The sequence below is a fragment of the Culicoides brevitarsis genome, chromosome 3 (genome assembly GCF_036172545.1).
Source record: "Culicoides brevitarsis isolate CSIRO-B50_1 chromosome 3, AGI_CSIRO_Cbre_v1, whole genome shotgun sequence".
Classification (NCBI taxonomy): domain Eukaryota; kingdom Metazoa; phylum Arthropoda; class Insecta; order Diptera; family Ceratopogonidae; genus Culicoides; species Culicoides brevitarsis.
In genome coordinates, this window is record NC_087087.1 from 16,408,306 (window position 1) to 16,436,058 (window position 27,753).

Below are 27,753 nucleotides of genomic sequence, written 5' to 3' on the forward strand. Positions count from 1 at the left end.
TAGAGGAAATTCAAGCACATTGAGACACAAAAACAGCACGAAACGCCACAATTTCTAACCTGATCGCCCAAATTTTGTTTTTTAAATTTTTTGAAGACTATCGGAAAAGTGTCTTTAATCGTTGTTTTCTTATAAATAACCGTCGTTTCGATCGTTTCCATCCACGATTCGAACCATGTTGAATTTTTCATCATTTCTTCTTGTAATTTCTTCGTTAGTAGAAAAGCGGTAAGCATTAAAAAAAGTGCAAGCAAAGTATGAAAGTGCATAAATATTAATTTATTTCAAACTTTTTGTACCATTTTTTAAGAAAAAAATTTTTTGAGAACCCTTTTTATTAATTTTTTGAAAAAAAATTTAATTTTTTAATTTAATATTAATAAATTTAATTTAATTAATTTAAAAATTAATTTTAATTTAATTTTTTTTTTATTAAAAAAAAGTAATTTTAATTTTAAAAAAATTAAATAAAATTTTAATTAATTTAATATTTTTGATTTTTTTAAAATTTTTATTTTTTTTATAATTTTTATATTTTTTTTAAATTTAATTAAATTCATTATTTTTTAAAAATTTATTTTATTAATTTTGATCAATTTAATTTTTTTAAAAATATTCTTGACTTGTACATTATGAAATTAATTTAAAATTAGCAGATTTAAGTAAAAATGTTTGAAAAAAAGTCATTTAACGGTCAAAAATCGTTAAAATTTAGTCATCTTTTATAAAAAAAAAAATTAAAAATTAAAAAAAAAAATCCAGAAAAATATTTTTTGGTACAAAAAGTTATGAAATAAATTTTAAATCACCCAAATAAAAAAAAATTCTTACCACAATCGACACTGCAATATCACCCTGTCCCGCTTTCTTGCTGTCAACTTGGAATTTCACCGGCAACGAAGCCGGAACTTGTTTCTTCGCCAAGTCTCCTGTCACTTTAACGGCTTTTACATCGGTTTTCGGTGCAACTTTTACCACAAACGGACTTCCAGGCACTTCCTTATCGGCAAATTTCACGTTTGCCGTCAATGTGGCGCCTTCCTTCGGAGCCAAATAACTCACGGCATAAACGCCTTCCCCCTTGTCGTAAACTTTGACATCTTGCACTTGTTTCCCATCGGACGAACTCAATTGCACGCCAATTTTTCCCGGTCCTGCTTCGCTACAGTCGACATAAAACTCCGTCGGAACTCCATCTCGCACTTCGCCGTCTCGCACGCCAGGCCCGAAGACATTTACTTGCCCCGGCGTGACCACATCGGTGACGAGAACCTTGAACGGCGATCCGGGAATGTGTTTTTCCGCAAATCGAATGGTGATGTCATACTCTCCAGGCTCCGTGGGGGTGTATTCGACGTCGCACGAGCCATCTCGTTTGTCCTGACACGTGATTTTAGCTTCGGAAGGACCTTCGATGGCGAGGGATAAGCCTCCGGTGCCAGCTCCCTTCGTTTCTACGGTGAATTTGCAAGATTCGTTACGAAGACCGCCTTCTAAGCCGGGTCCGAAGGCACGAACGCGTGACGGATCGCAACCAGCTTTGACGTTGACGACGAAAGGAGACCCTGGAATTGGGACGTTGTCGTATAAAAGCTCGATTGTGTGACGTCCTGCTTCGAAGGGGGTGTACATGATGCGGAAAATGTCGTCAGCGATGCCGGGCATAATTTTGCTGGGGATCACATTACCACGAGGATCGAAAATTTGACAAGTGAGACGACTAGAATCGATTTGCGCTAAAGAACTGCTGGCAGCTTGCGACATATCCACGCTGAATTCCGTTTGGGCGTTCATTATGACACCTGAAAAAGGAAAAAAAAACGTTAAAATCTTGAAAATATCGAAAAAATATTTTAAAAAGCTTAAAAAATTAAATTCTTTTAGATATTTTTGAATTTTTCCAAAGTTTCGAAATTGTGATAAAACAATTTTTACAAATTTTCAAAAATTATTTGAGGTTTTTTTCAAAATTTAAAAAAAAAATCTTTAAGTTTTTTAAAAAATTAAAAATGTTTTTCAGAAGTTTTCGAAAATGTTCTAAAATTAAAAAAAAATAATTTTGAAAATATTTTGATTTTTATAAAAAAATATTTTTTTATATTTTTATTTTTTTTATTTTTCTTTATGTTGAAAAAAAAAATATTTATTTAGAAATGTTTCAAAGTTTCCACACAATTTCAATACCTAATTGATTAAAAAAAAATATATTAAAAAATTTCGAAACATTTTCGAAAAAAAATTAAGTTTTCAAAAATTTTACAAAAAAAAATTGTTTTCGAAAATATTTCGAAATTTTTTTTATTTAAAAAAAATTTCTTTAAAAAATTTTGAAATATTTTTAAAAAAAAAATTTAGAAGTTTTCGAAAATTTTAGAAAAAAAAATTTTGAAGTTTTCGAAAATTTTAGAAAAAAAAATTTTTTCCAAAATATAAAAATTTGCACACAATTTTAATAATTTATTTAAAAAAAAAAATGAAATAAATTTCGAAATATTTTCGAAAAAAAAAAAAATTTAGACGTTTTCGAATATTTTAGAAAAAAAAAATTTTTTCCAAAATATTTCTTTTGTAAAAGAAATGTCTTTAAAAAATTTTGAATTTAATAAAAATATTTCTTTAAAAAATTTTGAAATATTTTAAAAAAAAAAAAAAAAAAAAAAGTTTTCGAATATTTTACAAAAAAAAAAAAAAAAAAATTTCCAAAATATTTAAATTTTTTTTATTTTTATTTTTTTTTACTTTTTCTGAATATTAGAAAAGAGTTCCAATTTCAATTTCGTTTTAGAGAAAAATTCAAAAAAATTAAATTTTCGAAAATCGAACACCTGAAAAAAAATTAATATTTTTCAATCACTTGAGAGGGCAATTAACAAGGGGAACGACACTCGTCATGCAACAAAATAAAAAAAATCAAATCAAAGCGTTAGAAACTCGGCAAAGACAACATCAAGGCAACACTCCAGCAACACAAGTTACCATGAGATTGCACTCCCATTCCGCTCACTTTGACCTTTTTCAGGTCCACTTCAAGCGACACCTTCGCTTGGAAAGGCGATCCACTGATGTGACTGTCGTTAAACGTGATATTTATCGTATAATCGCCAATTTCTGTGGGCAAATAGGCGACATTGCACGTCCCGTCGCCATTATCGCGACAATTAATCGCCGCCTCGCACGGACCTTCGATCGTCACGCCGAGTCCTCCTTGCCCTGCGCCTCGCGTATCGATCAAAAATGTCGCTGGATGTCCCAAAATGCCGCCACGCAATCCGGGACCCGAAGCGCGAACCTTTCGACTGTCACTGCCAACCATGCACTGCAAGCGGAACGGCTGCGGCGAAATCGGAGTGCCGCCAAAACTGACACTGAGCAAATATTCGCCGAGCTGCGTGGGCGTAAAATTCACGAGAAATCCTTCGGACGTGGGAATGACATGGGCTTTGATGCGATGTCCCGAGGGACTTGTTATCGTTACCGCTAAATCTGCTTTGTCGAGTCCGTGCGTGATGACACGGAATTGTTGCAAACTATTTATTGGAGCAGCTAATTTTTCGTGTTTTTAAGTAAATTTTTGTCAATTTCAAGAATTTCAAAATTTTTTGGCCTGAAAATTAAAATTTTCTTAAAAAAAGGAAAATACTTACTTGGTTCGAGACCATCAACTTTGACTTTTGTGACGTCAATTGGTGGATTGACGATCGTTTTTGGGGATGTTGGCACTTTTAGGCCGCCATAGAAGAGATTTGTTGTGTAAGAGCCAGCTTCAGTAGGAGACAATTCCACAGAGTAAGTATTATCGCCGTTGTCCAAAACACGAGTTGGGATTTCTTTCTTTGTCTCGTCGTGGATTACTTGGACTTTTAAGTCTGCTTCGCCAGCGTCACTAAAAAAAATAATTAAAAATTAAAAAATTGTTTAAATTTGCTCATAAAATAAATTTTTCAATCTTTTTTCAATTCTTATAATTATTATTTTTTTTTAAATTTATTTAATTTTTTTTTAATTTATATATCTTTTAAAGAAATTTTTAAAAAAAAATAAAAAATTTTAATTTTATTTTTTACGATTTTGTTAGTTTTACAAAAATTTTAAGAAGGAGATTTTAAATTTTTCTTTTTAATTTTTAAAATGTTCAAAAAATTTTTTTTTAATTTTTTGGAAAATTTTGTTAAAAATTATTTAAAATTATCTAGATTTAATTTAAAAATTTATTAAGCCTTTTTTTAATTCTCATAATAATTTTTAAATTAAAAAAGTCAGATATTGAAATTTTTTTAAATAAAAAATTCAAGAAAATTTTGAACTTAAAATTAAAAATCAAAAATTATTATCCAAAATAATCAAAATTTTTACAAGAGATTTTTAGAAAATTTTTTTAAAACATTCTCAGAGTTGTAGGAGAAGTTTCGATTTTTTTTTAATTTCTGAAATTTACGAAGATTATGTTTCAAAATGTTCTAAAAATTTTATAAATTTTTATTTTTTGCAGTATTTTAGAATTTTTTAAGAATTTTCGATAATTTTTAAGTACTTTTTCCAGTATTTCGAAAATCTTTAAAAAATTTCAAAAATTTATAAAAATTTAATTTTTTCATTTTTTTAATTATTTTTTTAAAAATATTTTAGAAATTTTACTAAATTTTCAATTTTCGAAAAATTATAGGAATCATTAAGAAATTTTATAGGTATATTTGCGAAAATGATTTATTTAAAAATTTTCGAAAATCTTTCAAGAATGTTTAAAGTTTTATTTTTTTTAACACTAATTTTTTTTTTTAATTTAAAAGAAATGACAATATTTTGAAATTTACCAAAAAATTTGTATGAATTTTCGAAATTATTTCTTTTTTGATTTTTTAAAAATTTAAGCACAAAAAATCTACGAAAAAATCATTTGGATCTTTCAAAAATTTTTCGAAATTAATTAAAATTTTTTTTTCAAAATTAAAAAAAAATATGAAAAAATTTTCGAAATTATATTTTTCAAATTTTCGAAAAACATAAAATTTCATAAAAAAAATTAATAATTACCGTGCATCAACATTAAAATGAATCGCTTGATTTGGCTTGACACCGCCTTCCAACCACGGTCCAAACGCCTGCACTTTCGCTGGATTCAATGGCGCCGCAATTCTCACGCGATACGGCGAATTCGGCGTCGGCACGTTGCCGTAATTGACCTCAACCGTGTGTGGCGACGTTGTTTTTGGAATGTAGACACATTTCTTCGTGCCGTCGTTCTGATCGATAATATTCACGGGCACATTGATGCCAAAGCAATCTGAAACCCTGACTTCCAGCGGGGCATTTCCCGCCGTTTTTGTGTCGACGTTGAACGTTGCCGGCACATCGATTGTCACGCCATTCGGTTGGATGCCGGGTCCGTAGGATTTGACGTTTTCCGGATAGAAATCCGCTTTCGGCAGGATTTTCGCGATAAACGGACTGTTGGGGATGTCTTCTTCGTTGATGAGAACATGAACGGCATAGTCTCCGGCGACAGTTGGCGTGTAACGGACACAACAGGAGCCGTCTTCGTTGTCTTTGCACGAGATTTCCGCTTGTGAGGGACCAGCCACACTAAAACTGAGGTTTCCTTGCTCGCCATTTGTCTCGACGGTGAAGGCAGCGGGATATCCGACGATGCCGCCACGCAATCCGGCACCATAAGCGACAACGTTTGACTGAATTTTGGGTCCGACGGTGACATCAAACGGAGATTTCGGGATTTCTTGACCTCCGAATGTGATCATGATGCGATATCGACCCTCCTTGAGTGGCACATACCGAGCTTCGTACGTCGTGCCGTCGATTTTTCGCATCTGAGCGTTATAATTGACGCCAGCCGGGCCAATAATGCGAACTTCGGGCACTCCTTCACCCGCTCCATCGGTATAAATGTTGAAAGAAGTGTCTTCGTCGCCAACTCGAACGCCCGTTGGTTGCAAGCCACGCCCACTGGCCCGAACTTTCTTCGCATCTGACACCGGACTGACTCGAACGCCATACGGGCTTTGCGGAATCGGTTGCCCCGCGTAAAAAACGTTGACGGAATGAAGTCCCAGTTGTTGCGAAACGTATTCGCAGCGCCAGTTATCTTTGCTCATTTGACGCACTTTGGCGGGAACGGTAGTTTTGTGACCAGCTGGGTCGAGAATGATCACCTCGGGGACTCCCTTGCCCGCATCCACGGTACTGATGTCGAAATATGTCGGACGATTGATGCAAACGCCTTCCGGTTGTAAGCCAGGACCGCTGGCAGTTACTTTGCTCGCGTCGCCAGCATGACCTTCGACACTCACGGCATAGGGGCTTTTGGGGATGTCTTTGCCCGAATAACGCACGATGACTTTGTGCGTTCCTTCCATTTTGGGGATGTATGACACGGAATACGTTAAGTTTTTGTCGTTGTTGAAGCGAACGTCGACGGGTTCGTGACCGCCATGCGGGTTGATGACTTCGATTTCGACTTTTCCTAAAAGATAAATTTAAAATAAAAATGGTAAGTTTACTTTTTTTTATTATTTTTTTAAACTTTTTGTTTAAAAATTTTTTTTCAAGGTGAAAAAAAAAATTTAAAATAAATAAAAAAAAATAAAAATTAAAAAAAAAAATTAAAAATTAATTTAAAATAAATTTTTATTTAAAAAAAAATAATAATTTTTTCTAATTTTTCATAAAAAATAATTTAAAATTTGTCAAAACAAAAAAAAATAAATAAAAATTATTTTCTAAAATAATTTCTCGAAAAACTTTGTAAAAAAACTAAAAAAGTGTTTAAATTTTGATGACTTTGCCTAAAAATTATTTAATTTTATTTATTTTATATTAATATAATTATTTAATTTTTTTTGAAAAGCAAATTTGACAAAAATTAAAAATTTCATTGAAGATTTTCATTTAATAAATTTTTCAATTTAAAAAAATTGATTTCGAGCAAAATTTCAGTTTTTAAAATATTTTCTCGTAAAAAAAATAAAAAAAAAAAAAATTAAAAAATTAAAATTTTTATTTAAAAATATTTCTCATAGTAAAAACTAAAAAAAATAATTAATTTATATTTTAAATGAGTAAATTTGACTTTGACGAAAAATTCGGGCAAAAATTTAAAATTTTGCATTAAATAATTTTTTTTTACATTTTTCTGAATTTTTAATTAGAAAAAAATTTAAAAATTCCAATTCAGATAAACAATTTTTTTTTTTGAAAAATTTTAATTTTGAATTTTTACGATTTACGGTCAAAAACGTTATAAATTACATGAATAAAATTAAATTATAAAATTATTTTTAAATTTTAATCATTTTCAAATAATTTTTCTATTAAAATTTTATGACCAAAAAAAAATTGTAAGACAAAAAGTTGTTTTGTAAAACTTTACCTTTGCCAGCAGAGAAAGTTTCAACCGTAAAATTAGCTGGAGCATCCACCACAGGGCCTGTTGGCTCAATTCCGGGACCATAAGCACGAACTCTGTGAATGAAAAATTGAAAAATTAATTTTCCTATCAAAAATCTTTTAAAAAAAGCGACGTTCGTTAAATTCCACACATGAAAAAATTATTGAATGAGACGAAATTTGATTAATTTTGGCATATGATCCCACAAATGGCACTTTTGTTAATTCGCATTGATTTGCAATTCTAAACACACCTCCGACTTACCGAGGAGCTTTAAACGAACTATTTCTTCAGAGAAATTTCGAAAGACAGAAAATGATTAACGATGAAATTACATTTAAAATTTTATTTTCTTACCTGTTCGGATTGGCTCGTGGTCGAAGCGGTGCCCCGGGCTTCAATTTGGCATTCGGATATTGACTCAAGTACGTCATCATTGATTGCTCATCAATATTGGGGTTGACCAAATCTTCCGGCTTCAACAATTGTCGCACATTCAACCAATCGTCAGCCAGTGCCATGGCTTCTGTGGCATTTTGGAGGGCATCTTTCGGGTCCCATGAGGGCCAATCGGGACACAAACCTGGCGCCACAGCGTCGACCAATGCACCAACAGCTCTTCCGTTGTTCCAGTCGTTCGTGAAATTGCCAATTGGGAGGTCGGGGACTTTATTTTGGATCCAGTGCATCAACCGCTGCTTCGGCGTTGGACCACTGCCGTTCTGCGGAGCTTCATCACCTTCCCACATGGGCATCGAAATCGAATAGTGCAGAATTAGGGTCCATATTAAGCCGAGAATTAGCTTCAATTTGCAGTCAACGATGTCCGATGAATCTAAAAAAACGGAAAAAACGTAAGTAATATTTTTTGCATAATTTAAGGGGCAATTCCCACGAGAATTCATCTCCAAACCCGCATTCGCATCTAATTTCTCGCAACTTTTGTACATAAAAAGCTATTCAAACATGAAATGTAAATGGAAAAAAACTAAGTCCATAAATGGCAGTTGAATGCCGATATGTTAGCGCAACATTCATGGTCAAGACTTTGTGACGAGTGAAATATTGCTCGCACGATTCTCATGAAAAAAGTTGCAAAAATCGACTTTCGAGTTGTAGAGATGCAAGATGATGTCACACTTTGATAAGTTGGTAAACAAAATCAGTGCGATGTCTGGCACGTATTCTCGTACTTAGTACTAAAAAACGTTTTAATTGACACTTATTGAGTTTCTCTCATCTCAAAGTACGAGAATGTTCATGTTTTTGCATGCAAGTTGGCGCAATACTACCAAATATGGTTCATATTTGTCATTATTTTATTACATTTTATTAAATGTTGTTATTTTGATTTCAACTGGATGCTCTTCAATAAAATAAAAAAAAAACAATTAAAGTCGGGGGCTAATTTACATCAGAAAGCGCCATATTCATGCTTCGATGCATTATTTGAATCGAAAAATAATTAATATTTAAAAATTTTGAATTTAAATGTTGCTAAAAAAAATCTCGTTTCAACTCTTATCGCAAACTGTGGGGAACATTAAATTACTTAGTCATGCTTAAAAGTGTAAAAAGAGTACGAAATCTCGCGATTTTGAAACAATTGAACTCATGAATAAATTTATTGTCTTAGGATGGGACAATTATGAAAAGTGTTTCATGTTACAAAAGGTTTGAAATTTTTTGAAAAAAATTTAGAAAAATTTTTTAGAAACTAAGACTTTTTATTTTTAGGAAATTCTATGAAAGTCTATGAATGAAAAAACTGGTTTAGAAAAAAGGAATATTCTGAAAATGGATAAGAGGAAGAAAAGAAAAAACAGGGAAAGACTAAAAAGCAAAGGTAAGAAAACTTATGAAAAAGCTAAAAATAAATAAAATTATTGTTACAGGTTTGAAGCTGAATACTGAAGTAACTAAATTTTCGTGCTTGGAAAATTGATCTATGTTTATTATGAACTATTCGACTCGATACAAAAGTTCGAGAAGTTCATACCCTAAGCTTATCGACAAACAATAGGCAAACCAATGGAACAAATATTCTGTCGCTATTTCTGGTCGGTACACTTGATGATAAGTTGACATGTCAATAGAGAAAAACATGTTAATAACTAATACTGCAAAGAAGGTTCGATTGCTGTTTTTTCAGGATTTTAAGAACAAAGAAAATAAGTACCAACATTTCTAAAATCATACAAATTTAATCCAAATACTTCAGCTTTAGTACTAAATGAAAAAAAAAATTGAAAGACAAAAATATTCGACTATTATTAAATTAGAATCTTTTTGTGATAAAAATAGTTTAAAATTTTTTGATATCTTAGGTTTAAGCTACGATTTTCTTTGTCTCAATCCAGAGGAATGGAATCAAACCAGAAGTTTTTTCACTGCACAACGTGTCGCCTTTACTCTTCTTTCAGTTAATATTATAGACAAAATGTTATATTGACTTCAATTGGACACAAAGAAGCACAAGGGAGGAAGCCAATTACAGTAATGCATGTGCTTTTTTGAATGTAAACAATTATTTTGTACTATTTAAAATATTATTAAAGGTTAATAAGGTAAATAAATATCACCAAAGATGTGTATTCTCTTGTGGCCGGTCACCACTTTAAGCTACCTAAGTGTACCGAAAAAGAATTCGAAAATATAGAAGCACAGGAGACACTATCGCAGAAAGACATGAAAGTATAAAGATCTAAACGTTTTCGTATCTATTCTACTTTGATTAATATAGTTTTTTAATATTGAGCTGAACGGAAGCACGTGGATCACTGAACTCATCATTATTTTTTTGCGAGAAATTTAAAAAAAAACTTCAGGTAGTTGCCATTTGGAAAAAAAAGTATCTGCCTTATGGTTATCAACATTCAAAAATTTCTAGAAATTGAAATGGATTTAACCTCATAAGAACAATTTTAGACAATTCGTTCGATAAATTATTAAAATGTAACATGAAACATCTTTGAAAATTGTATCGACCTTCTAGTTCCGCAATTGCGAGAGAAATTTATATGTCTAAAATTTATTACAAGAAAATCTGCAATTCACTCACCTATATTGATAATTTTAATGCCCTCACGTTCCAAGAACTTCAACGCAATTTCCACATTTTCGCACTTTTGACTCCGAAAAACTGGCCTTTTGTTGTGTTTATTCATGCGTTTTTGCGACAAAACTTCAATCAAGGCGATCAATCGCAGGCCATCCGACAAATCTGTCTCCAGACTTCCGATATTTTTGTCAACAATCTTCAGATGCTCATTTGCCCATCGTGTGAAGGTATTTTGCTGGATGCGTTTCCACATGGCATCCTCGGCCAAATCGCGCTCTGCTTCGATCATTTCTTCTTCTTCGCCGCCTTCACCGACAATTCTCTAAAAAAAAAAATTAAATTACAGAAATTAATTAAAAATAAATTCGTGCCTCCGCGACACATCATCGGATATGCTAAATTTCTTTATTTTATTCGTGTATTTTATGAGATAATACGTTACGTTAACTAATGCCTTACGGTAGCACAAGTGCGAGGGTCGTTGTCAATTGTCACAGAAGATGTTTAAAATGATAAAATGCTCTATTTATTGAGATAGCATGGCCAATTACGGACAAAATTTACAAATCTATGCTTGTGATAATGTCGACAAAACTGGAAATTATGGCACTACCCTAGCTGAGTTACGTTTCTAAATCTACAATTCTTCATTAATATAAATTAATCCAATTCTTCAATTGAAGCTTTTTCGGTTTAGTCGTGTGTTTACCTAGATTATCGTCGGACCTCGAATCAGATCGCGCAGCAAAAATGAATTATTTGAGTGTGATTTTTAGTATTTTCCTCGTCGTCCTCGTTGCGAAATCAAGTAAGGAAATTTTTCAAGGATTCTGATGGGATTTGAATCAGTTTTAAAAAGATTTTTGAGAAAAATTATTACAGTGCAGTCAAAAAATAACAAAAATAGTTTTTTCAAGGTCGAATGAGTGCATTTGTAATCAAAGACTGTATATAATTGAATCAAATGTGAATTTAAAAAAGTTTGAAAAATGCCTAAAAAATTAAATTTCTTATGAAAAAAAAATATTTTTGATCATTTGAAGAATTTTGTTGAATATAAAAGTGTCCTAAGTGATTAAAAAAAAAATAAAAATACGAAAAATTTTAAAATAAAAATTTATAGAAAAATTCTTTGAAAATATAAAAAAATCTCAAAAATTATAAAAAATGATAATTTTTTATCAAATTTACTGAATTAAAAAAAAATAAAATGAAAAAAAGAGTTTGATTACATGTAATGAAATATGACACGTCTAGATTATCATAAAAAGTACATTTAAGTTGAAAAAATTATCTGATTCACTCGTTATGTGATTAAAATTCATACAAAAAGATTCGTGTTCTCTTAAAAAATGATTCATAATGACAAATATTGATTCACCTGAATTTAAACATGAGACTTCTCTAAGCTAAAATTCGTTAGCTTTAACTTTAATCATCAACTTATCATCAAAAAATAAAAAAAAAAATTTAAAAAATGAATAAGAAATAAGCTTCTTACTAAAATTAAAAAAAAAATTCTGAGCTAAGACTAAAAAATTTTTTTCGATTTGTTTTTGCGAATATATTTAAATTTTGCGATTAAATTTAAATAAATTGATCGATTTAAGAAAAAAAAAATTTAGAGATAATTTTAAACTTGGTAAAAATAAATCATTAAATAATACATTCTTGAACTTTAGAATTTTTTGAAAAAATATTTATTTTTCTTTCGTTTTGTTTATTTAGACCTGATGAGACTATTTTTTCTTAATTTTAATTTTTTGATTAATTTTAAATAATTTAATTGATTTAATTTTTTTCTATTTTTTTTTAAATTTATTTTTTTTTCTTGATTTTAAATTTAAAAAGATTATCAAAAAAAAATAAAATAAAATAAATAAATAAAATAAAAACAATAAAAAAATTAAAAGAATTATGCTTCTTACTAAAGTTTAAAAAAAAATTCAAAACTCAAAATTTTTTTTCAATTTAGAGGTTTTTGCGAAATTTATTTAAATTTTGCAATTAAATTTAAATAAATTAATCGATTTTATAAAAAAAAAATAATGAAAATTTTACACTTATCAAAAATTAATTGTTCCATTTTTTGCCTTTTTTTTCAATTTTTTTTTGTGAAATTTATTTAAATTTTTTTAAATTTAAATAAATTGATCGATTTTAGAAAAAAATTTAACGATAATTTTAAACTTGGCAAAAAGTAATTTTGTCTAATTTTCCAATTTTTTCGATTTTTTTTTAAAAAAAAATTTCTAAATTTTTAAGACTGAGGCTATTTTTTCCTTTTTTAATTTTTTTTTGCTTAATTTTAAACTTCCCAAAATTTTTTTTTCACATTTTTTTTTTATTTTCAGGCACTGCCATCCAATGTTACAACTGCAACAGTTACGAAGACACCAACTGCGTCAGTGGTCAATTGTCTGATTCGGTAAATCCCTTAAAATTCTTTCCTTTAAAATAAAAATTCACTAAAAACTTTAAAAATTTCAGTACAAAGTCTCCTGCGAGGAACTTCACGGCAAAAAAGGATTCACCGCTTGTCGTACTGTCATCCAAGAAATCAACGCCAACATCTTAGGACGTAAAAATTTACAAAAATTCATTTTTTTTAATCAAAATTTAATTTTTTTCTTAAAATTTTAGTTGAACCCCACACCCGGATCATCCGTCAATGCAGCATGGTCAAGAGTAATTACGGAAAACCATGCCGGCGATCCGTTGGACGAGGCTGGCGTCGCTACGATTGCGATTGCTTCACCAGCGACTGCAACACTCTCAACTCTCTTGATGAGATTAATTAAAAAAAATTCAAACAAAAAAACAAAAGAAAAAGAGAGAGACCGAAAAAATTCGCAAATTAATTCAAAAACCGTTTTTAGTGTTATTTTTATGAGTAATGTAAATCATTATGTCATCCGTTAGCAATGTTTCCAGGAATTTCGGTGTCTGTCCCGCGATCATGCCATGTAGCCGGCAACATGCATAGAACCTGATTATGTCCATTTCATTCACATTTTTATTTCACCTTCTTCACTTTTTTTCAATATTTTGTTATTTTTTTTTGTTTTGTTATTTTTTGTGTACAAAATACCTCCGTATGTAGAACAGGTTTCGGTATTTTATTGATATATGGTTCTGTGTCTGTCTGTTACTTTGTTTAATTTTAACTAGTCGAAAAAAATGCATGATCACTCTTTTTAACTTTAAAATTATTTAAAATAAAGAATTTCGTTCACTTGATTTTTTTTTCTTCGGAGAAACTTTTTCTGCGGCTCAACTTACCTGTTGTTGTTGTTGTTGCTGTTGATAAGGATCTGCAGAAGAATTAGTGTAAACAACTCCACCTTTATTATCCGGTATATTTGCGTTATAGTCTGTTTTATCTCGCGATCCACTGTCAACTGGCACATAACCAGCGTTGAATACGTTGCCTCTCGCTAAGAGGTCTCTCGTTGCTTGATCCGTCATATTTTTATTTACTATTTAGCCTGTAAACGCGTCGTCGTACAATGTAGCGACATGCGAGAGAGAGAAACTTTTGTTACTAACACTGTGAAACTTTGTGAAGCTAACGACATGAAAAAAAAACGAAGAATGGAAGAACAAAAGGGAGTGAAGTTTTGTAGCGAGCGCGCGTGATCGTCATACAAGAAGTCCCATTCACCTGTCTTGGTTCTTATGAGAAGCATGGGACGACAAGGTGAAGTTATCTTCATACTTGAGTGAATCCTTCGTTAATGTGATGTTCGAGTTGTTGTGTGATTATTTTGGTGAATGGTGGAGTTTATTACATAATTTTAGGCTTTTTAACAGGTGGTTTGAATTATTTGGAGTTTAAAATGATTTTTTCTCATAGGATTTTTTTAAAATTTATTTTAAATTAGGCCGCTCCAATTTTCCTCGCACATTTGTCCCAAGAACTTTTTTTCAAAATGTAAAAAAAAATTACAAAATGACAAAGTTCAAACAATTTTTGGTCATTAATGAATATTTAAGTTCTTTTATGGTATCTATATTGAAATTAGATTATTTAAAATTGATATCAGAATTTTTTTCTAGAAGTTATGAAAAATTTTTAAAAATAATTTCAAAAAATCAATACAAATTATTAAAATAAAATTTTTTGACAAAACTTTTTAAAATCTCTTGAAAAATATGAAAAGAAGCCCAAAAAATGGTCAATTTTGATAATATTTTGCCCCATTGGATTTTCGACTTTTGGACTTTATAGAAATTTAAATTCATATTTTCTTTAATTTAATTCGTACATAAATTTAATACAAAAAATTTCTTATCAATTTAAAAAAAAATTATATTGTATTGAAAAATTCTCTTTGTACGAGTTAAAACAATTAATTTGATAAAAATTGAATTACGACCAAGCATATCTGTAAAAATCATTAAATTATTCAAATGAAATTTTCAATAGGTGAATTTGATTAGTTTCTTTAATATTTTTTTTTTTCAATTTTTATTTTATTTTTTATTTTTTGTTTTTGTACACTTTTCACGCACTGGCATAATGCATTATCGTAGTCCGGCGAATCCGGAGTCGCAGACTGATTTTTCAGAGGTTTGATTGCTTTTACTACTTAACTTTAGCGCTACATTGCTCACGACCAGGCATAGTACTTTGTACTGAACTATAAATTTTATTTTTAAAAAAACTTTTTACCAATAAAAATTTTCTGTTTTAAAAAAAATTATTTGAATAATAAAATATTTTTTTTATTAAATTATTTTTTTTTTATTAAATTTACATTTATTTATTTATTTAAATAAAGATATTTTCAACCGTTTTTTTTCGGTTTTTCAAAATGGGTGATTCGATTTTTGAAATGGAGCATTGGACAAAAAAGTTCAATTGCAGGATAAAATATTTTTTAAATTTAAATAATATCTTTTTTAAATAAAATGATAAAATTTATTAAAAATATGTTTCTATCTTTTATTATATTTTCAAAAATATTTTCGAATAATTTATCCAATTTTCCATAATTATTTTTTAAATTGGTTTTTAATAATTTTTTATTTTTTTCGGTTTATTTATTTTAATTAAATTTATTCTTTGTCCCTGATTAATAAAACTTAAATTTTCTACTACATTTTTGTTCAAATAAAGACATTCTGTAAACGCAAACATTCGTTTACAATTTATGCATCATTTTTTTTTAGATGAGCAGAAAAGAATTTTCACAAACAATAGTGAAAATTAATGCTTAGCATCGAATTCACGAAACGATAGAAGACTTTAAGTTCGTTTCGATTTTTAAAATTATTACAAATTTGCTTTCATATCACGAAATATAGGAAAATTATCTTTAGGGCATCAAACTGCAGCTGAATGAATTTCTTGTAAAATTTTGCTGAATAAAGCTAAATTCTATAATAATTTAAAAGAAAATTATATCAGACGATTATGATTTTGATGAACAAAAATATTTTTTATTTACCAAAAATTTTTCTTGAAAATTATTTTTTTATTAATTCTATTAATATATCATAAAATTTATTTTTCTCAAAAACAAGACTTTTTTTTTCAAATATTATTTTTTACCAAATTCATATTGAAATTTTATTCAAATTTTGATTAATTTATTATTTTAATCGCTTGTATTTTAATCGTTTTTAATATCGATCAAAAATACTTTAATATTTTATTTAGTTTTTTCAGAAATTTTTAAATAATTTTAAAAAAATTGATTTATTAGCAATTCAAAAAATGTTTTAAAGTTTTTTCAACTTATTGATTCAAAATTAAATATATTTATTGAAGAAAAATTTTTAAAGATTTTTCTCAAAAAAAAGTAATAATAATTTTTCTTGGTGAAATATTTTAATATTCAGATATAAAAATCCATAAAAAACTTTTTGTCATAAAATTAATTTTTTTTTCACCTGAAGGATTTTTCACCCTTTTATTTATGAAGGTAAATCGAACAATTTAGAAAACTAAATTCTATTGAGAATTACAAATAATATGCAAATAGTTTTATTTTCTTTTAATAAATTTATAACTTTTGTCAAGTCATAAATTCAAATTCACACAAAAAAAAAACTTTCTTCCCATATGATTTAAAAAAAAACTCATTCACAAAATTTTCTCACATATTAAAAAAATTAAAAAACGCGCCTTTTTGCCAAAAATTCTCTGTTGACATCTCAAAATGAGAAAATTCAAGAGAAAAATTTTCAGTGGAAGTCTTTCAATTTATTTCTCATTTACTCAAACTACCAACAAAAATTCGTGGAAGCCAAGCCAAAGTTCTTCAACTCTAGTTTTCCATCTGTTTCCGTCACTCCGTTTGTCACTTCTAATCACCAACAATTAGTAATTTTTTGGCACCTTTTCCTTTTTCTCATTTGAAAGGCAAATAAATAAACAAATAATTGATTGCATCTTTCTTCTGCCTTTCTTCCTACACATGTGTCTAAATTTTTTTCACTCATTAGTAATTTTTAGTGCAATGCACACGAAAAAAAATCACAACAATCGCAACATTGACCGTTCATTGTCTGTTTTTATAAATAAATATTTTTTTTTATTTTTTCTGTACACAGAGTTCGGAACTAAAATAACCACCAGATGATTCAAATCTAAAATTAGGTGACAAACTCATCTAACAACTAATCAAATAATAATAAAAAATGATTAAATTCGGCATTTCGACACGATTTGTGATTAATTATTGGCAATCAATTGAAAAAAGTGACGCATTTTTGATGAAATTCGTGATTTTTCATTAAAATTTTAAATTTTTTCACTGAGATTCAAAAGTTTACGGAAATTTCGTCAAAAATTATGTAAATAACACGCGAAAAGGCCACAGATCGACATTTACTCAATACATTATTATATGAAAATGTAGATTTTAGCATGGAAAATGGTGTGTGACCACATAAAAAATGAGATAAATTATTTTTAGATCACATGTGTTTGTAGACGTTTCATTATTTCAAGTATGAATCGTCGTCCACGTTCTTACTGAAAATCTTTTTCTTCTTCTTTTTCGTATTTTGAATCACTTTACAATTATTATTTCGTATAAACAAGTGCACGCAATTGCGATTTATTTTCATTTTTTGTATAAATTATTTATTTTTTAATTTTTAATCGATTACTTCACTCCCTTTTAATTTATTTTATTAATTTCAGGTCGATCCTTTAATGAAATTTTCGTCATTGAGACTGATTTTTTTTTTACCTTTGTTATTATTTCAATAATTTTTTTTTTTTTTCCTTTTATAGATTTTTTATTTATTTTCTAGAAACACTCAAAAATTTACAACAAATTAATCTGTCAGTCAAGTAATTTTATTTATATAAAAATTTGTTTTTTTTCTGTAATACACTTAAAAATCAGAGACGACGACGATGAAAATAAATAAATTTGCTTTAAAAGTAAGACAAACACGCGGTTTCTTGAGGAAGAACCGAACAGTACGACGTGAGAAAAGAGACTGAGCTCGAGTCAAGTTGAAAATTGTTATTATTGGAAAGCAACGTACACAGCACTCGGTGGTTGTTAGTGACGCAGCTCGTATACATGAAGGAAGTGACACATTGGGGAGGAATTTTTAGTGAGATGTCAACTGTGATTTGATTTTTCGTTAAATTGTCACAGTTTGAGATATTTTTTGGCATTAATTCAGCAATTTTTTCAATTCAGCAAATTTTTTCAATTCAGCGAATTTTTCCAATTCAGCGAATTTTTCCAATTCAGCAAATTTTTTCAATTCAGCAAATTTTTTCAATTCAGCAATTTTTTATAAATTCAAAGAATTATTGTAAATTCAGCTTTAATTTAGCAAATTACTCAAACTCAGCAAATTTAGCATAATTTTGAAATTCATCAAATTCAGCAAATTTTTAAAATTCTTTTTACTAATTCAGCAAATTTCACTAGATTTTTGCAAATTCAGCAATTACTTCATAAAATTAATTTTCTATAAAATTATTTTTGAAATTCAGCAAAAATTTCTTAATTCCACAAATTCAGCAAAAATTTCATAAAATTAATTTTCTCTGAAGTTTTAACAAATTATTTCAACAAAATTTGCGAAACAATTTTTTTCTGGAAATTCAGCAAATGTTTAATGAATTCAGTAAATTTTAGTCAAATCGAGCAAATTTAAACAAAATCTGAATTTTTTTTTAATAATTTTCACAATCTTTTTAAGATATTTGCTGAATATGTCAAAAATTCGCAGTAATGATGAGAAATTTGCTGAATATCAAGAGAAAATTAAATTCAAGATTTTTGCTGAATTTGAAGAACTTATGAATAATTTGCTGAATTGATAATAAATTCGCTGAATTGAAAAAAAATTAAGCAAATATTTCATAAAATTTTTTTTTCTGAAAAATTTTCTTGAAAAATTTAGCATTTTTCTCATAGATTTCACGAATTAATTTTTTCTTCAAATTCAGCAAAAAAAATAATAAATTTAAGCAAATTTTTGTAATATTCAGCAAGTTCCTAACTCAGCAAATTTTTTCATACTTTCCACAAATATTTTTCAAATCCAGTAAGTACCTTAAATTTCTCTTGAATTTCAGAAAATTCTTTATAAATTTAGTAAAATTTTCAAATTTCTCTTTAATTCAGCAACTTTAGTTCCAATTCAGCAAAATTAAAAGCTAAATCGAATTTTGTTAATTTAATTCAGTCAAAAGCTCAAAAAGCATTTTCAAACAAAACTTGTGAAAAAAAAGTCATCAAAGTAACCCGGAAACCTCAGACAACTTTCTTCTCCTTGTACCAAAAAATCAAAATAGGAGAAACATAAACAATGTTCAAACCGTCTCCAATGCTTACTTTGATCCGCAAATTCTTATTGTGAAAAAGTGTTGAAAGTGTCTCTCACTCTCTCCTTCAAAACGTTCTCATCATCACGTCACGTCAGCAGCGACGAAGAGGAAGATTAGTTCACTTTCCTCACCTGTAACATTATTTTTAGACACAAATCGTCACTCTAAAAATACGTAGCATGAGTCGGTCGTTCGCAATACGTGAAATCGGGAGACTTTGACCTTCAATTTCTATACCGTATAAGGAAGAAAACCGTTAAAATCGCGATAAACAGACCTTATGTCATATGGTTGTACAAAAATGGGTCATCTCAATAATAATTGCAAAAAAAACTTGTGATAATCACACCATATGGCTTAGTAACTGTTAAATTTACAATTAGAGAAAGATCAATTAATGTTAGAGGTGATGATTGTTATCAAGGCGCCAAATATTGCAAAAAAAAAAAACGTTTTTAATGAATTTTGAACATGTAGCTTGTTTCCTGTTGTTCCTTTTGGCAAACGAATAATATTTTGGGTAATCGATCATGTCAATGTGATCGACGAGTGTTGAATTTTTGATGAATTTATGGAAAGAGTGAGAGAGATTTGGTGCGAATGTTGTTAAGTTATGAATAAACATTGGCAATGCAAAAAGGTAATGCAGTACAACTCTATTTACAACTTCAGCGTAAATTGTTACCTTAAATGGGCATCGTAGTGTTTGTTCGCACAACATGTCAATTAATGCGATTTTTTTTGCGTTATCTTAAGGCAAAATTTGTTATTTAGTGGATTTTTGTCTGTCTGACATTTTATATCATTGCCACAGTGGTTGCAAAAGCCAAAATTTTTCCAAAAACTCTTTAATGACATCTAGATGCCTCCACATGTGATTGTTTAGCTTAGAAATTGTTAAAATAAGAATACTTACTTGATATGAGCCCGATCGGACCTTCGGGGGTCTCCATGGGGTTCTCCGAACTGAACTTAAAAAATTAAAAAAAAAATATTTTTTTTTAATGTAAAAAAAAAACTTTTTTGAAGCTGTTGCAATTGATTTATTTTTACAATTTATTTTAATTTAATTTTTGATGTGAAGAGTTTCATGACCTTTGAACGGCTACTTAGTTCTTATAAATCATTTATTAGGATAATTAAAAATTTTAAAGGTTGCTACGACCAACCAACACAGTGTCGTTAAACACGTGTTGGTTGGCCGTTACAAAGCTTCAAGTTAAGTTTAAATAATAACAAGCATATATCATCCAGATTTAAGGCATTTTGACGAATCCGCGTCGTCAAAAGTGCTCAAATTATTCATTTAATTTTCAGGCGATTAATACAAAAATTTAATTTTAAAAAATTTAAAAATAAAATTTCAAGCGGATATTTTGAATTTTAATAAGATAAATAAAAAAGGCTAATTTATAATTAAAATAAAGAAAAATTTAATCATATTAACATATCTTTCACTATATCAGGAAGAAGAATATCATTTTCTGTTTTTCGCTTGTTGTTATTTATACTCGCAATCACAGGGTCGCTTGAATCTAACTGTCTGTTAAAAACGTCCCCCCAGTTAGCTTGGTGGTTGCTTTTCCTCGAATTGTGCTCTCTAAAATACCTATATAAAAATAATGAATTAATTAAAATTAAATAAAATGTAATTTTACTCGATGTCTTTAAAAAGTTTAAAAAAAATAAAGGCTTCAACAGATTCAACAGATTTCTGTCATAAAAGACTTAACCATTTGGGCATTTGCAACACTGTGCCGAAACTTTTCCAAAAATTCCTTCCTGACATCCAAATGCTCCAAATGACATTTTATTCAAAGCCTACTAAAAGTCCTTTAAAAAAAATATGCTGAAATAAAATTTTTGACTTTGGTACTTCAATTCGATTTTTTTTAAAAGCTTATTGATTTATTTAATTAAGAGAATTTTCATTTTTTTATTTTTTTTGTTTAATTTTATCAAAAATCTTAATTTATCAAAGGTAAAAAAATATTGAATTTTGACTTAAGCTTAAATTTAAAGGCTTTTATTTTGAGAAAAATCAAAAAATGCTTTGACTCAAAAGACGTTTAAGTTCAAAAGTCAATCAATAAAAATTAAAAAGTAAAAAATTTTGAAATAATTTTTTTTTCATACAAAATGCAAAATTTCAAATAATTATCGAAATTTTTGTTGTTTTATGTTTTTAAAATTGATTTAAGAACATTATTATTAAAATTGAAAAAATTATATCATTAAAAAAATGTCAATTTTTTTTTTTGAAAAAAAAAAATAAAAGTAGAGTAATTCCACGTTTAAAATGAGGTTTCAATTTTCCTAAACTTTGTGTTTCCTTAATTTAAATTTTCATTTTCTTTTCCGAGATAATTTGGGCAATTTCTTAACTTCCGTTTGGATAAGATAGATTAAAAAGGCTAATTTAAGCGTCTTAAAACTCAAAGAAATTTTTCAAAAATTTGAAAATCAAAATCAAACAAATTTTTACAACGTGGTTAACATTTTTTTCGAATTTTCATCGCTTATTGTTGATAGCAATTTTTTAAACCCTTTAAGAATGGTAAATTCGCCTATTTTTCATTTTCCGCCATCTTACGCCTTTGACTTTTTGGGGGTTTTTCCGCCCGCTTTTCCGATAACTCTAAAATCACAGGGTATGAAAGATATATCGTTGAATTATAAAATTACAATTATAAAGAAAATTTTTTTACTCGATTTGCATGGGAAAATAATTAAAATTTTAACTTTAACCAGGCGTTTCCATAAAAAAAGGATTTTCCGGTCATTTTGGCACAGATTTTTTTTAAAAAAATTTCTTTATATAAAACTTTCACAAAAACGAGATATTGTTGAATAAACTAAACACAAACTGAAAATGAAGGAAAATTCACTGTAATAACCCACGTGGTTATTGGCGGGTAAACTCATTTTTGAGTATTTTGACTTGTTTTCCGGTTTTAGGCGCTAAACTACTGTAGTTAGGTATAAACATATATATATCAAATTAAAGAGGACAAAAAATGCCATACAATTTGTGACAATGACTTTGGAAAATTCATAAATTTAAAGTTTAACGCCTGGTTAAAGTTAAAATTTTTACATTTTCTCATGTCTCCTAATTTTTTTTCACTAAAATTGAAAAAATTTTAAAAATTATTGTAATTTTATCAAGACCTTAAATATTGATTTTCATTTTGAAAAAATTCGGGGAGTTATGCCCGGAAAAGCGTGAAGAAAAACCCCGAAAAACCGGTTTTTGGGAAATTAAAAGTGAAGATCAAAAATGAAAAATTTGTTGTTTTAAATAAAGGTTTTAAAAAATGCTTTTTTGAGACATACGAAATGCAAAATTTCAAAAATTAACCACGTGAAAAATTTGTTGTTTTCCATGTTTTTCACTATTTTTGAAATTTATTCTAGTTATGATTTAAGAACATTTTAATTAAAATTGAAAAAAATTATATCACTAAAAAATTTCAAAATTTTAAAGTAATTTTAAATTAATTAGTAATTTTTATGAAAAATATTTTTAGAAAAGAAAATCTGACTAAAATAAAATTTTCAATACAAAGCCCTTTTTAAAATTCAAAAATTTTTTAAAAAATTTTAAAAATTTCTTAAAATGTATGAAATTATACTCATTTTTTGATGAAAATTTAAACTTTTTTATTTTTTTTTTGCCCCACTCACTTTTTGAGCGGCCTAAAAATGAAAAAAAAATACCTAATAATATTTAATTAAAAATAATTTAAAACTAATTTTCCAATAAAAAAAATTTAAAATTTTCGTAATTCAAAAAATTATTTGTGCCACTATTACAAAATTTCGCCACTAAAATTTTCGCCCCAATGCACTTTTGTAAGCAATATAAACAAAGATGATATCATCGTCGACGCAAGGAATCCCCCAAAAGACGAAATAAACCCGATTTGAAACGAAACCAAAGAAACATTTGAATTAATTTTACCAAAAATGGGACTTTTTGGCAAGACTCCGCAAAAGGCGCCCAAAGATCAAGTAAATTTCCTCTTCCCTTGACTTTTTTCAAGCATCACTAACCAGATTTCACTTTTTTTCACTGTCAATTAATTTTTTTAAGGTCAACGAATGGTGCAGCAAATTACGCAAGGAATCCTACAAACTCGATCGTCAAATAACGAAAATCAAGCAAGAAGAGGAAAAAGTCAAGAAATCTCTGAAAGACGCTGCCGCCAAAAATGACAAGGAAATTTGCATCATTCTCGCGAAGGAAATTGTTCGTTCGCGTCAAGCCACGAAAAAAATCTACACATCAAAGGCAACGATTAATTCCGTGCAGATGCAAATGAAGAGTCAGCTGGCGACACTTCGGATCGCGGGCGCCCTGCAAAAATCCACGGAAGTGATGCATTTGATGCAAAATCTCGTCCGGTTGCCGGAAATTTCTCAAACTATGCGCGAAATGTCGATGGAAATGACAAAAGCGGGAATTTTGGAGGAAATGATCGACGAAACGATGGAAAGTATGGAAGATGTCGAGGAGTTGGAGGAAGAAGCTCAAAAGGAAATTGACAAAGTTTTGTGGGAAGTCACGGAAGGCAAGCTCGGGGAGGCTCCGGCAGTGCCGGCGGGTGCGATGAGTGTGCAGCCAGAAGCGGAAGCGGCGGCAAGTGAAGAACTGGAAGACGCTGAAGACGACATGAAGGAAATGCAGAAACGTTTGGAGGAGTTGAGGTCGTAATTTGAGCCTCGAATGAGGAGTGAGCTTGCTTTTGCTTGAGATTTTTATGCACGATGGCTTGATTAAGTGTTCAATGTACAAAAAAAAATTGTTCAGTATTGTTCAATAAAAAATTGAATTTTGTGTTGTTTTAATAAACTTTATTTTGTAAATAAATGTTTTATTTTTTAAGATTTGTATAAAATGCGCTTTATAGGTAAAGCTTTCCACTCTCACACAAAATGATATTAATTGTAAAATATAAGGTAATTCATAAGTAAATAAAGGTAAAGATGGATTTTGGTTACTTTTAGCTCTCGTTTTCGAAAAAAATCTCGTAAAATCACAAAATTTGGTAAAAAAAATTACAATTTTTAAGGTTTTTTTTTTTAATTTTTTATAAAAAAAATGTCAAAAATTGTAATTTTTTTATATAAAAGTGTCAAAAAAAAATTTTTTTTTGCTGTTAAAAAAATTAAAAAATGTTGAAAAAATTCTTAAAATAAAAATTTTATGAAATTTTAAAAAAATTTATCTTAGTTTTAGTAAAAATAGTATAAAATCATTCAAAAATTGAGACTTAAATTTTTTTAAAATTTTTTTTGTGATTTTCAAGCTGATTTAATATTTTTTTTTTAATTTTTTAAAATCAATAAAAAAAATTAATTTTGACAGTCAAAAAAAATTTTCGAAATTTTCCGATTTTTTTTTCATTTTGTGTCAAAAATTTAAGATTTTATCAAAATATTATTTATATTAATTGAATATTTATTAATTAAAAATTTAAATTTATTTTAATTCAAGTGTGATTTTTTTGAAGATTTTAAATTTTAATCTGATTTTGAGGATTTTTTAATTTTTTTTACATAAAATATTTTTTTTAAGTACAGAAAAAATAATTTAAAATTATCGAAAAAAATGTTAAAAACTGACTTTTTTTAAATGAATTTAAAAATTTTCACTGAATAATCCAAAAACTTGAAATTTTTAACAAATTTTTTGACACTTTTCATAACTTTTGGATTTTAGCTGACAATTTATTTTTTTTTTTGACAAAAATTTGCAAATTTTAATCCAAAAATCTGTCAAAAAAATAATTTTGACTCATGAAAAAAATTCAAAATTAGTCAAAATATCACTTTTGAAAGTAAAAATTGATAATTTTCTATTATTTTTGGTCCAAAAAAACCTGATTTTAACTGTCAAAAATTTAGTTTTAAAGAATTTTTAAACATTTTTTGATTCTGCAATTTTTTTCCGACGAAAGCGTAAAGAAAAAAAAATGAACTAAATGCTAATTTTTCATGTTAATATGTCCTAAATATTTAACTAAATACTAAAAATTTACTTATAATTGGGTAATTTTTTCCAAATAAAATTGATACTAATACATTATTCGACAAATGTTCGACCGAACGTTCCACGTGTTCTTCCAAAACACGAATCGCTTTAGGAATAGTCGCCTTTGGCATTTCTCTTGCTCGGTGATGCCATAATTGGCATGTTTGTGTTGTCAATGAGGATCGGCTTGAGAATGCTCGTTTCGCTGCGTTCGTATTCCGAACCGATTTCGGTCAAGTCGAGATTGGCATCAAGGACCAAGACCTAAAAAGAGCGAAAAAATTAAATTTTAAATGAAAAAAAATAGTTTAAAGTAATTTTCTTACAGGAGCTGGTCGATAATGTTGTCCATGAATGAGCCAGTTTTCATGTAACTCATGAAGCTGTTTGAGATACTCGAAGGGAACGAGGGTTTCTTCGCTGCGTCCGCGTTTTTTCATGCGCTCGTAGACGATTTCCGGGGTCGTTCTTAAATAAACTGTGGGAAAAAAATTTTGAAAAATTAGTTTTCTTAAAAATTTTCAAATTATGTTAATTTTTAAAAATTAAAAATTTTAAGACTAAAATTTTAATTTATTTTTAAAATTAAAATAAAATTTAAAAAGTTTAGAAAAATAAAAAAAAATAAATTAAAAATTAAATAAAAGAAAATAAAAATTAAATAAAATAATAAATTAAAGCTAATTAAACAAAAAATTAATAAATTAAATTACAGATTGAAAAAATAAAAAAAAAACAATTTTTGAGAAAGTTTTTAATATTTTAAATATTATTTGAATTATTTTTTTTATTTTTTTATATTTTTCATTTTTATTTTCATTTTTGAAATTTTATTTTTTTTTTTTAATAAAATATCAAACAAAAATCAAAATAATTATTTTTGACTAAATATTTTACTTTAAATTTTATTTTTTTTTACTTTTTAATTTAAATTTTTTAAATTTTGTGAAGATTTTTCCTTAAAAATTAATTTTTTTCATTCAAACTCACCAATTAAATCCGCCTGAATGTGAACATTCGTCGTAAAATAATTAAACCAGTCTTGCAAAATGTTGTACATGCCTTCATGCAAAACGCCCGTGCTCCTCATATTCTCGACGAAGCAATATCTCGCACTATACAACGACCGTTCCATCAATTTAACGGGCTTTTCGGTCTTATGCGTGTGCGTATTGAGCATCGTGAGCGTCACATACGTCTGGAATGGCATGGCCCAGCGATAGGGCTCCGTGTACAACATTTCCAGCAAATTTACGCCGCCACAATTGCGCCAAAGGTCAACGGGCTCTGCCATCAAACAAACACTATCGTACTTGTTAAAGTGATTGAGGAACGTAGTTTTGCCGCTACCGATATTTCCCTCGATGAAAACGGTGAACGGCTTATTTGGGTCATCGGCGCCAATTTTGGTGCTATTTACTGTCACATTCATCGCCATATTCTTGTAGTATGTGGAACAATGACGCCCTAGAATGAGAAAATATTAATTTTTTTTATTTTTTTAATGAAATTGAAAAACCAGATGTTTCTTTTTTTATCACTTTAAAATTAGGGCAACGACCTTGACTTCATTTAACGCCCAAAAATGACCGAATTTCGTTTAAAAATCGAGAAATAACCTAAATTTTCGTGCTTTTCCCGCCTTTTTAATTTTCATAGACGCTACTTAGTCATTAAAAACCCATAAAAAACGCATTTTTTCATAACACACATTGAATATTAATCTATTTTTATCTTCATTATTCACTTTTCGCGGGAAAATTTACCTTTTATTATTTCACTTTTTGTCGAATATTTCAATTAAAATTACTTTTTCGATGAATTTATGCACAAAATTCCACCAAAATTGTCGCAAACTTTTAAAATAATTCAAAAAATCGGATTTAAAGTACGATAAAAAGACGACTAGACCCCGTCAACGTCAGCGATGAAATGAAAAATTTAGCGTGATGTCTCTAACGGCGGCTTCCCGCTAAAAACAACCGAATTTTGCCTCCTTTTTATTTAGTAAACAAACGTACGTTACATACATGCGCACACAGATCGTATGTGAAAAAAAAATTACATATAAGATTTTTGTTTTGAAATTTTGTGCACGAAATAATTTTTGATAAGCTTTTGACTTCTAATCATGAACGACAAATTAATTGCCGAAGGTTACTTACTGATTACACGAGAAAATGTCGCAAGCATGACTTTTTTTAGTGCGAAAGAATGTTGTGAAATTCCAAAAAATGGTGAGATTTCTGCGTCATTTGAGTTTTTTCAAAGCTCTATCACAAGGCGAGGTGATTTTTGGTGTCTTGAGATCTTTAGGCGAATGTTAGCTTGACATTACAAGTGAATCAGTGATTTGTTAAGTACGATTTTGCGTTGAAATTTAATTAAATTATTTGATTTCCGTGTTTTTGTTGTTTTTTCTTGCAGATTTTGAAAATTGCACT

At 28.6% G+C, this 27,753-nt stretch overlaps 4 protein-coding genes across 7 annotated transcripts in view; 2 read left to right on the top strand and 2 right to left on the bottom strand.

Moving 5' to 3' along the window:
- Positions 1-17,902, bottom strand: part of LOC134835944 (filamin-A) — a 39,856-nt gene extending 21,954 nt beyond the window's left edge. Inside the window, exons 1-10 of one of the 3 annotated variants that reach the window (XM_063850979.1) lie at positions 17,666-17,902; positions 13,743-13,948; positions 10,461-10,782; positions 7,757-8,234; positions 7,664-7,687; positions 7,382-7,473; positions 5,032-6,475; positions 3,645-3,883; positions 832-1,802; positions 60-209 (exon numbers count right to left, since the gene is read on the bottom strand). In XM_063850979.1, coding sequence (XP_063707049.1) covers positions 60-209; positions 832-1,802; positions 3,645-3,883; positions 5,032-6,475; positions 7,382-7,473; positions 7,664-7,687; positions 7,757-8,234; positions 10,461-10,782; positions 13,743-13,928 — 3,906 coding nt within the window. In that variant the 5' untranslated portion in view covers positions 13,929-13,948; positions 17,666-17,902. The remainder of the gene's footprint in view (positions 1-59; positions 210-831; positions 1,803-3,644; positions 3,884-5,031; positions 6,476-7,381; positions 7,474-7,663; positions 7,688-7,756; positions 8,235-10,460; positions 10,783-13,742; positions 13,949-17,665) is intronic. The other 2 variants (XM_063850980.1, XM_063850981.1) reach the window with 2 other exon arrangements.
- Positions 11,000-13,695, top strand: LOC134833337 (uncharacterized). Its single transcript, XM_063847630.1, has 5 exons — positions 11,000-11,082; positions 11,144-11,268; positions 12,815-12,888; positions 12,951-13,041; positions 13,104-13,695. The coding sequence occupies exons 1-5, from the start codon at positions 11,000-11,002 to the stop codon at positions 13,259-13,261; spliced, it is 531 nt and encodes a 176-aa protein (XP_063703700.1). The 3' UTR covers positions 13,262-13,695.
- Positions 17,903-23,152: 5,250 nt separating the features above from the next.
- LOC134834734 (charged multivesicular body protein 3-like) lies at positions 23,153-24,317 on the top strand. The gene is made up of 2 exons (XM_063849490.1): positions 23,153-23,286; positions 23,369-24,317. Exons 1-2 carry the CDS (start codon positions 23,242-23,244, stop codon positions 23,987-23,989), a joined length of 666 nt encoding a protein of 221 aa, XP_063705560.1. The 5' UTR covers positions 23,153-23,241; the 3' UTR covers positions 23,990-24,317.
- An 833-nt stretch (positions 24,318-25,150) lies between these two features.
- Positions 25,151-27,746, bottom strand: LOC134834111 (deoxynucleoside kinase). 2 transcript variants are annotated; one of them, XM_063848660.1, is made up of 4 exons: positions 27,475-27,746; positions 26,300-26,776; positions 25,636-25,787; positions 25,151-25,573 (listed from the first exon to the last, which is right to left on the bottom strand). In XM_063848660.1, exons 1-4 carry the CDS (start codon positions 27,500-27,502, stop codon positions 25,418-25,420), a joined length of 813 nt encoding a protein of 270 aa, XP_063704730.1. In that variant the 5' UTR covers positions 27,503-27,746; the 3' UTR covers positions 25,151-25,417. The 2 variants fall into 2 exon arrangements, with proteins under 2 accessions (XP_063704730.1, XP_063704731.1); XM_063848661.1 differs by lacking the exon at positions 27,475-27,746 and adding an exon at positions 27,076-27,269 and having other exon boundaries at positions 25,154-25,573.
- Positions 27,747-27,753: the final 7 nt, after the last annotated feature.